The sequence below is a fragment of the Diospyros lotus genome, chromosome 12, assembly GCF_014633365.1.
Source record: "Diospyros lotus cultivar Yz01 chromosome 12, ASM1463336v1, whole genome shotgun sequence".
Taxonomy (NCBI): domain Eukaryota; kingdom Viridiplantae; phylum Streptophyta; class Magnoliopsida; order Ericales; family Ebenaceae; genus Diospyros; species Diospyros lotus.
The window spans coordinates 11,094-21,706 of record NC_068349.1 but is presented as its reverse complement, the minus strand read 5'-3'; the positions used below and the strand labels follow the sequence as shown (position 1 = coordinate 21,706).

General features: G+C 34.4%; 1 protein-coding gene across 1 annotated transcript; it reads right to left on the bottom strand.

Annotated features, from left to right (window-relative positions):
- Window positions 1–3,297: 3,297 nt before the first annotated feature.
- LOC127786951 (auxin-induced in root cultures protein 12-like) lies at window positions 3,298–4,379 on the bottom strand. Its single transcript, XM_052314748.1, has one exon. The coding sequence runs from the start codon at window positions 4,291–4,293 to the stop codon at window positions 3,505–3,507; it is 789 nt and encodes a 262-aa protein (XP_052170708.1). The 5' UTR covers window positions 4,294–4,379; the 3' UTR covers window positions 3,298–3,504.
- Window positions 4,380–10,613: the final 6,234 nt, after the last annotated feature.

Genomic DNA, 10,613 nt, shown 5'->3' with positions numbered 1-10,613 from the left:
TGTATCAGTATCGCATTCACACGCGCGGGGACCCCCTCGTATTGTGTATCCCATTCTACTTCCAATTTTATTCTGATTTTTAATGTTAATCAATTAAAATAACAAAAATATTTGGAGCAATGGTTCATTGGTTGTGGATAAACAACCAATGACACGTATGTGGTTAAAGGTGGAAGATTTAAGCATATATATATATATATTTTATTTAACTTAATTTTTTCAGTCATTGGTTTACATCAAGAGTTCAAATATATAAAAAATTTGTTGTTTATATAATATATCTGCGTTTAAGGCTTAATAGTTTTGGGCTTCTGTTTAGGCTTGCTGCACCGCATCGTATGGCAAAGCCGGTTAGATATCCAAGTAAAACTGAATGGGCCCAATCATTAGCCCAATAACTGAGCCGATCCATTTTGCTGATAGGCCCAACAGTTCCAGCTACTGTAACTAAAAGCTAAAGATGACATGGCATTCAAACTTCAAAGTTTGTGAGAGGGAGATTTAGACTTTAGTAGTAGGCAAAGCTGTCCCACTCCCAAGTTCGGTCAATTATTTTTGTGTCTGCGATCATGTTAGCAAACATTTTTAGTACCTCATATTAATGAGTTGCTACAATTTATAATTATACTAATTTATTTGAAGTTTTTATATCTTATGTCCTTAAGAGTATAAGTTAATAAAATGTACTAAATATATATATATATATATTTTTTAATTAATCAAGTGAAAAAGTACTTGAGTTATATCTTATATATAGATGTATATATATATATATATGTCCTTGTCTAATTAATTAGTTAAATAAAATTGTATTATATATGACTGAAGGCTCAACAAGTGATACCCTTAAGAGCAAGTCTTGCAAGGGTGATTGGCACAAGGGCGTCCCCAAATGGAATGAAGCTTAAATGGTAGCACTCACAGGTCTCAACCAAATGGAATGTAGAGATCTAAAACCTTCTAATAATTTCTTCTTTTCTAATTCTTCTCCCATTCAACTCATTTTTAACCTCGACTTGTTGACTGTCAAAAAGTTTCCCAAGACATAATTGGGCTCTGGCAACATTTTTGGGGCAAGACTCACTAAAAAAGTTTGTGAATTTGGGTTGGGGTCCGATAGAAAGCATGTTCCTTTTATTATATGGAGGTCCCCCTCCCCCTCCCTCTTTCACTGCTTCTGCTTGCTTGCTTTCCATAATTAATTGATATAATTCATCTGCTTGCTCTTGTTGCCATTCTTTCCAACCCCTCACTCTGCTTTATGGGATTCCACTCTTCACGGATTAATTCATCTTTCCCTCAGATATATTAATTACAAAAGGCAGCAGTTAGTTCCTCAGTCTTATCAATCTCATCGCCCGCCCAGGAGACTAACCCCATCTTTTCTCTTTTGATTCAGGTTCTTACTAAATGTTTTATGTTAAAATAAGCCGAATCTAATGTTTTTTCACACTAATTACTCAAAATATGTAGTTTCTTTGAGTAACTAGTGTGACAAATTAAAGTTGAGGGCGAATTAATTAGTTATGACGACGTTGTATCTCTATAACACAATAAATTAAAATACGTACGTATATAGAGAGGTAGGTACTAAATTAGAATATCTTAAAAGAGATGCATTTTGTAGTGTCACAATCGAGTATAGAGTTATAATTAAAACACTATATAAGAACGTAAAATTGTGGTGTTGTATGCTTTGGGTTGGTTAATATTTTTAACAACTGTCCCGCACTCCTCTCTTGATCTTGACTCATTGAAGGCTGGAAATATTTTAAATTCCAAATTAGGTAGGATTAGCATGTGGAAGCTGTTCACCAGATCACGAGAACTGTATTTTTGTAACATGGCATGGCAGACGAGTTTATTAGTTTGAGGACCCATCATCATGTGGTTTATATAATTCAACAAGGCAAATCATATTCATGTTTCCAATTCACATGCCTCAACTCGTGTCAATTCTGCCCCACTCACATGTGTCTATATGTCAAATATTGTAATATTCTTCTAATTAATATCTAGAAGATATATAGATTCTTAAACTCTTAAATTAATTACCATTCTAATATTTCTTAACGTGTGATGTGCACACGCCCAACCAGCTTAATTTGTCTGGACTTGGGACTGTTTATATATGACAGACACCCACCTGTAAATTTTGATTCAGAGTAGGAGTAAGAGGGGCGGGGGGACATCCAGATTGATGCTAGGATTACTAAAGAAATTATTGTGCTTAAAGGTATTGGGTTTCCACAAGCCCGCACAAAAGTAGAGGTTGGCATGTGACTTTGGTGCGCGGTAGCTTAGCTCCATTTCTCATATCTTTTATTTAATTGTTTGATTGATTGCATGGTAAAGTTAAGTTGGCATGATGATGTCGCCCCTCCCCTGGACCATGGAGATGGTTCAACTACTATGAAAAAAATACACAATTAGTTAAATATTTTCAAATTCTTAAAAGGTTTGGTTTAACCAAATATATTGTACGTTGAATATATATATTGGCAGAAGAACACCATGTATGTTGAATTAATTAACAAGATATACAGCGGAAGTTGCAGTCACATCACGTACGTCAGTCTTGAAGTTATATATATGTATATTTATTTGTTGGCTTTTGTTGCTTGGTTTGCAGATCGATACACCCACTTCGAATAAGGATCGGTCGGCCGAGAAAGGATTGCCGTGTTTAACGAGTAACCAATATTGTATGTCTGCCTCTGGTGCTCTATATACAGTAAAAGGAAAAAAAAATAAACAGAAGAAACTTTGATGGTTAACAAGATGCAGAGACCAGTAGTTAATCAAAACATTAGTTGTACCAGAAGAAGATCAGCAAATGAACAAAATCCGAGAGCCAGGACCCGCCAAGATAAAGAATATCATATTCATTGTAGAAAGAAAAATGGAATTGATGAGCACGTATGAACCAATGTAATCTTTGTTTCTACTTTCTAGTAGTAAGTAGAGAAGCTTCATCGTCGTCAAAGCTTTTCCACCTAATTAAAGGATGAAGTTGCAAAAAGCACTACTTACTAGCTACCTGCCTTCGCTTATATTAGAATTACTATCTCTCTCTCCCTCTATATATATATATATATATATAGGAAATTAAAACTAAAAACAATTTTCTACTCTACCGATCATATTTCATTTATTCTGTTATTAGAGTACTGTTCTAACCGACGGGTAATTAAGTTATTCAATATTGAGGGGCAATTAAATCAAGAGCATATATAAACCATCTTCAGCAAATAGTACATATATATATATATATATATGGAGAGAGAGACACACACAGACAGCCAAAATACACTCCACCACCCCTTCATTACTGTAACATACTATTTATATATCGTACACTATGAAGCAAACAGCTGAGCTGAGTTCAATGATATATCCTCCTCCTGCACCTCCTCCTCAGTCCCCCTCCTAAATGATCGCTAATTAATCAAGTAATTTGTAACCAACACCACATTAATTCTCTCATCGTGCATGCAAATTAATTTAAAACAAAACCGCAAAACTTGCAAGAAATGCAAAAATAAAACCCCCCAATTGGCCGCTTCGAATCATTGAACCTCCTCCGTTATCAGGGCCGGTGGGTGCCCCAGCAGTGGATGTGCTGGTAGCTGGACTAGGAGCCGCAGCCGGAGTTGGAGATGCAAGGGGACCATCGCTGCTCGGTGCAGGAGCAGCAGCAGGAGCAGCCTTCTTCACCAAATCCAGAGGTCCCTTGGCGTTCAGATTGGCGGACTGGAACTCATGGCGGGTGGGCATGCCGTTGGAGACGGAACTGCCGACCTGCCACACCTGGTTGACCGACGTGGCGTTCTTGGGCAGGGCCAGGGTGGCGAAGATCTTCATCAGGCCGCCGGAGTACTCGGCGCTCATGTCGGAGACGTCGAAGGAGAGCTTGGAGAGGACGATGGAGCTGTAGGAGCTGATGTCGTAGGTGTTGACGGCCATAGAGCCGTTGGGTTGCTTGAAGGCGAGGAGAGCTTGGGAGCCGGCCATGCCGGTGGAGGTGGGGTTAATGGCCCAGGCGATCCAGCCGTCGGCCTTGGTGGGAGGAGCGAGGAAGGCGACGTAGAGCGTGGATTTGGAGGCGTCGTGGGTCCAGTGGAGGTAGGCGCCAAGGGAGGGTAGATCGGTGCAGTTGGTGTAGAGCTGGTTCTTCTTAGAGGAGACGCTCTGGGAGGTACATTTGAGGGACAAGGCGGGGGAGATGAGTTGCAGCAGCAGCAGGAGTGCAAGGGTCAGGAACAAAGCCCAAACATGAAGAGGAGCGGCCATTTTGCTGGCTTTGAGTTGCGCTGCACTGCCCTGCCCTAAATACGGGGGGGCCTCTCTTATAGAGGGAAGGAATAGAGAGAGAGAGAGAGAGAGCCGGGAGGGGGGTAGAGTTTGTAAGGAAAAAAAAAAAAGATTTGAGGTAGTGGCACGTGGGGACTGTAATTTCTAAAAAAACGAAAATGTTGAAGTGTGTGTCAGGTATAAATAAATAAGGAAATTCTATTGGCAGCCCGTGAAATTACTCTTCACAACCTACAACATGTAAAATTCCCCACTAATTTTAAAATTCTCAATTTAGTCTCACCTTTCTCTTTCTCTCCCGCACATATACACACAAACAAGGCGACCGCCATGGTTGTCGACCTAGCCCCCACACACTCTCGCTTTCTCTCTTTGTACAATAGCCGCAAGCCATAGTAGAGAAAAGAGAAAAAGAGAGAGAGAGTGTGTCGGTTGTCATGACCGACCCACACACACATCTATATATATATTATAACAAAACAGCCGTCAAAATTTTTCCCGCCCGTTTCTAGTTACTATTTAGATATTTTATTATATTTTTTAATTTTTTTTGCTTACCCGAAATGAAATTTTTATAAGTCATTAATTAAGTCTAAATTTGTAAAAATCGTGTAGTTCTTGGAACACGTAAATATATTTTTTTATTGTTAAATAGTGTTTGGAGAATGTGTAAGTATGCTGATATATGAAGAGACAAAATTTAATTCATATTATTAATTTTTAAATATTAACATAAAATTTTAATTGAAATAAATTACAGAAAAATGAGATTTTTTTAAATCGGGAGAACTCTTGACATATCAGGTAATACCGTTGAATACCGAATGCCAAGTAAATTTTTTATTTTAATTTAATTATATATATAGTTTAATTAATTTAAATTTATATTTTTATAATTTTAAATGTTATAATTTTATATATAACTTAAATGTTATAATTTCATTTTTTAACTTTATTTTTTTTATTACTTTTTTAAAAATGTGACATGTCTTAAATGTGATAATTGATTGCTAGAGGGAATATGTAAAGTCATGTATGGATAATTAATTTTAAAATTTTGATTATTATTATTTATATAATTAATTGATTATTTAAATTATCTTTATTTTATATATAGTTTAATTATTTTAAATTTATTTTTTTATAATTTTAAATGTTACTTAAATGTTATAATTTTATTTTTTAACTTTATTTTTATTTGTTGTTTTCTTAAAAATGTGGCATGTCTTAAATGTGGTAATTGATTGCTAGGAGAAATATGTAAAGTCATGTATGTATAATTAATTTTAAAAATTTGATTATTATCATTTATATAATTAATTAATTATTTAAATTATCTTTATTTTATATAGTTTAATTAATTTAAATTTATTTTCTTATAATTTTAAATGTTATAATTTTATATATAACTTAAATATTATAATTTTATTTTTTAACTTTTTTTTTTTGTTATTTTCTTAAAAATTTGATTTGTCTTAAATGTGTTAATTAATTGTCAAGAGAAATATGTAAAGTCATATATGGATAATCAATTTTAAAAATTTGATTATTATTATTTATATAATTAATTGATTATTTAAATTATTCTTATTTTATATATAGTTTAATTAATTTAAATTTATTTTTTATATTTTTAAATATTATAATTTTATATATAATTTTAATATTATAATTTACTTTTTAACTTTATATTTTTTATTACTTTCTTAAAATTTGATCTGTCTTAAAGTGGTAATTGATTGCAGAAGAAACATGTAAAGTCATGAATAATTAATTTTGAAAATTTGACTATTACCATTTATATAATTAATTGATTATTTAAATTATCTTTATTTTATATATAGTTTAATTAATTTAAATTTATTTTCTTATAATTTTAAATATAACTTAAATGTTATAATTTTATTTTTTAACTTTTTTTGTTTTTACTTCTTTCAAAATTTGACCTATCTTAAATATGGTAATTAATTATTAGGAGAAATATATAAAGTCATGTATGGATAATCAATTTTGAAAATTTGATTATTTAAATTATTTTTATTTTACATACAATTTAATTAATTTAAATTTATTTTTTATAATTTTAAATGTCATAATTTTATTTTTCAACTTAATTGTTTATTGTCATTTATTTAATTCTTCTTTTTTCCATTGGTCTACTCCGAAGATGTGCTATATGTTGGACTTGGGGAAATTAAATACAAATTAAATTTGTGTTTTGAAAATTATGTTAAGTAAGATTCAGATTGTGTGGCAAAGCGTGGGAAAAAAAGAGAAACTTAATGGTGACATGTGATTTGATAAATTGAGAGAAATTGGAGAATTTGAAGGAAGAAAAATTAATAAAAAAAACAAAAATTTGTCTCTTCTTCCTCTTCATTCTCGTTCAACACTTCCATTTCCTCTCTTCTCCTTTCTCAATTCTTCTTCTTAAATTTTCTCTTATTCTTTATTTTTATTTAGTAAATTTTAACCATTTTTTTTATCCAGTTTGGTCTTCTGATGTAACATAGCACCACTATTATGTCAAGTGAGTGATATGAATGCAACTAGAAAAAATTAGGCCTTGAGGGTTCGTGTGGTACGCACATATGAGACAAATACATGTGAAAATTAAAAATAAAAACGTCTACCCTTGAATACATATTTTAGAATAAAGAGGTTGATTATCGTTTATTCTTTTTTTTTCCTGTTATTGTGTAATTTTTGTATTTTTTTACGCATTGCTTATTGTATTACATGTTAATTTAGGTTTATTTTTTACATGGTTTCGGGATAGAGTTATGTGCTTTTTATTGTTCGTCTACCCTTGAATATACATAAGGAAATCTTTTAAAATTTGTAATTCTTTTGTTGTATTCTCATGATTGTAACATGATTATTTTATTTAATTTTTACTTTTTTATTATATTTTTTATTTATTGTAACTACTAAATTATACAATTTTCGCTTTAACGATTTTTTTTTTTTACAATATCCATGCATCGCATGGGTTATCCACTAGTATATATATACACACACACACTTAGCGCGACCATGAAACCTAGCCATGGCAGCAGTTGAGGAACCTAGCGTTCCCCGACTCGAGGCGATGGTGGTGGCATCGCGGCCGCCACCATAATAGCTGACGAAGGCAGCGATGCTACCATCGTCGCTGAGGTGGGGAGGAGTCAGGGCGGAGGTTTCTGATGGCCGCGACTGCCGACTGCAATGGTCGTAGCCATGCTTTCATGTGTGTGAATGTGTATATATATATATATATATAAGTGTGTGTGATGGGTTGAGTTCCATAGCTGCGATTGTCATGGCTACGGCTATATTGTGTGTGTATATATATGTGTGTGTGTACAGGCTGACCCACTCTCTCTATCTCTCTTCTCTCTGCTACGGCTTGTAGGAGTGTGGGAGGGGGTAATGGCGGTGTGTCGGGAACCATGGCTGTCGTCCTGTTTGTGTGTATGTGTGTATATGTGCGGAAGAGAAAGAGAGAGGTGAGGCTAAACTGAAAATTTTAAAATTAGTGAGGAATTTTACATGATATGGACTATGAAGAGTAATTTCATGTGGGCTGCTAATAAAATTCCTCAAATAAATAATGGGTAAATAGAGCATTTTGGGTTTGGGCTCGGGGTTGAAGAAAACTGGGGTGGGGGGGGGGGGGGGGGGGGGGGGGGGGGGGGTGGGGGGGTTGAGGGGATAGGTGGGAAAAGGGGCTGGGTTGTTGACCAAAGTTAAGCGCGTGAATGGAGATGTGGAGGGCTGAGATCACGCATAATATGTGAATTGATTTCAATAAGCAAATTCAAATTGAATTAAGGATGCATGCCATCGTGCTATGGATTGGAGGACAGACTTTGACTAGACTGTTGCGATTGGAGGACGGACTTTGACTAGACTTTGGCCTATGGGAAGGTGCAAGGAAAGAGGATTTGCATCGGTGGATGGCTGAGATCACGCATAATATGTGAATTGATTTCAATAAGCAAATTCAAATTGAATTAAGGATGCATGCCATCGTGCTATGGATTGGAGGACAGACTTTGACTAGACTTTGGCCTATGGGAAGGTGCAAGGAAAGAGGATTTGCATCGGTGGATGGATTACATTTAAAAAATTTATTTTCTTGTGAGAATATGGAGTGCCAAGTGCCAACCCACCCACCCAAGTGTCCGTCATATCAATGTTTCAAAATTGAAACCCAGCCCGTTACTCTAGACTTGTAGTTAGTTGCAGACTTGCAGCTGCAACTATAGCTAGCGAGAGAAGCCCAGCATATAGGAAGGGAAGGTCCAATCCAATTATGATCAAGGAGCTTTAAGCAAGCAAAGCTGCTGTACAAGTTTTAAACAGTAAATAGTCCCGATCATCAAGTTCTCAAGTCTTACAACTTGTAGGTGCATGGTCCATGGTTGTTAATTAGCGGCATGCATTCGATTGTAAATTTGTATTTGTCCGTCCGTCCACTCCACTCCACTCCACCCCACCCGCCAAACCATCAACATCATTATCTAACAATATTTGTGTCTGCCAATTAATGCCCACACAAAATTTCTAACATTAGCAGCACTAATCACAAAAATAAAAACAAAAAAAAAGTTGCACAAATCATCATGTTATAATGAATCATTTTAGATTAGCATGCATGCCCTGTCACTTACTCGTAGTCACTCCTCCTGTGTTTCAATCTTTATCATTTAATCAATATATATTAAGGAACACATTTTAAATACTATATATGATCTAGTCTAGATGATAAATAGATATCTATTAAGGACCTTGCTATTTGGATAGAATCGATCCAGATAGAATTGTCTTTTTTTGTCATTTCAATTATTGATGTTAGGATAAGAATGTCATTTAACATTTTATTTATCAACAATACCCTCTTCAGTCACAATTCAAAATTTCATTCTCTCTTTCTTATTAAATTTAAATTTTAGTCTCTCACATGATTTAATGAATTTTTAGAATTTCAAGAGTCATAATGGCTTTAAATACAAATTATTCTTCTTTGCTTGGATTGATTGACACACAAGATCATTAAAGACATCAAATAACAAAAATATCAGTAATGAAACTTGTCCAATAATTCAGACAATTCTCAATTTCTAACAAATTATATCTAAATACAGTCCGCCAGATACAGTGCTGGCGAACTACATCTTAGATGGCGGGCTGCATCTTGTGCAGCGGGCTGCTACATCAACAAGATGCAGCCCGCTGCTGCATGATGCAGCAGCATGCATCTTAAATGCAGCAGCGCGGGTTGCATCATCTAAGATGTAGTCCGCCCAGTGTGGGCGGACTTCAACACAGATGAAGTTCGTCTGTTTATGCATCAATCAATTTAGATAAAGTAAAATAATTTATGAATGAAATAAAATAGAAGAAAAATATAAAGAGAATACATTGATTATAGTCAATAGTGTGCTGCCACTAAGTGTCATGATTGTCATTATTTATTTTCATAACTAATTTTTTTTGCTTTAGAAATGTGCAACTTTAATATGTTGGGCAATAGTTTTAGGCGAGAGTTTTAGACAAGTGAAGAGTTAAAATTTTTATAAGGTTAAAATTGTCTTTCTCTTTTGTTTAATATAATTAAAATATTATAAAACAAGTATTAAATATCTTTCTATCCGAATAGATTATATCCAAATAGATTTATCGATCTATTAAATACTTAAAATGATGATGGGTATCTTTTAAATATTGACGAGCTAGTCTAGGGTCTCGAACTCAAATTTGGTGACTCTCAAGCACTCCTCCTAGGAAGGCTTGTCAATGGATCTTGATTCATTTTAAATAATTAATTTAGATCTAGACCGATCCAATTGACCACGTGGTGGACTCTAGATCCTTTGCTAGCCTCTTTGTCTCCCACTGATCATCTCCCTCTCATTATTTCCAGTCTCCATTGCCTTTGCAAATCCAGAAATATTTGTTTTACCAAATTTGCCATCACCATCACCAGCCAACGAAAAGGACAAGCCTCATCAAATCATCCTTCACCACTGTTGCCCAAAAGGAGCCTCTTAATTGTATATCGCCCGTCGAATACAAGAAACTTACGTTGAATACATGTAAGCAAAAGGAAGGAGACTCTTGCATTACAAAAAATTCGAGATTTAGCGATGGTATTTTAGCAATGGAACAACGATGAATTAGCGATGGATTTACACCGTAAAACTAGCAATGAAAAAATATTCCATCACTAAATAAGATTTTCAGCAAAAGAAAAGAAATAATCTGTTGCTATTTTTAGCGACGGATTAAAATTTCCATTGCTGAAATTTTAA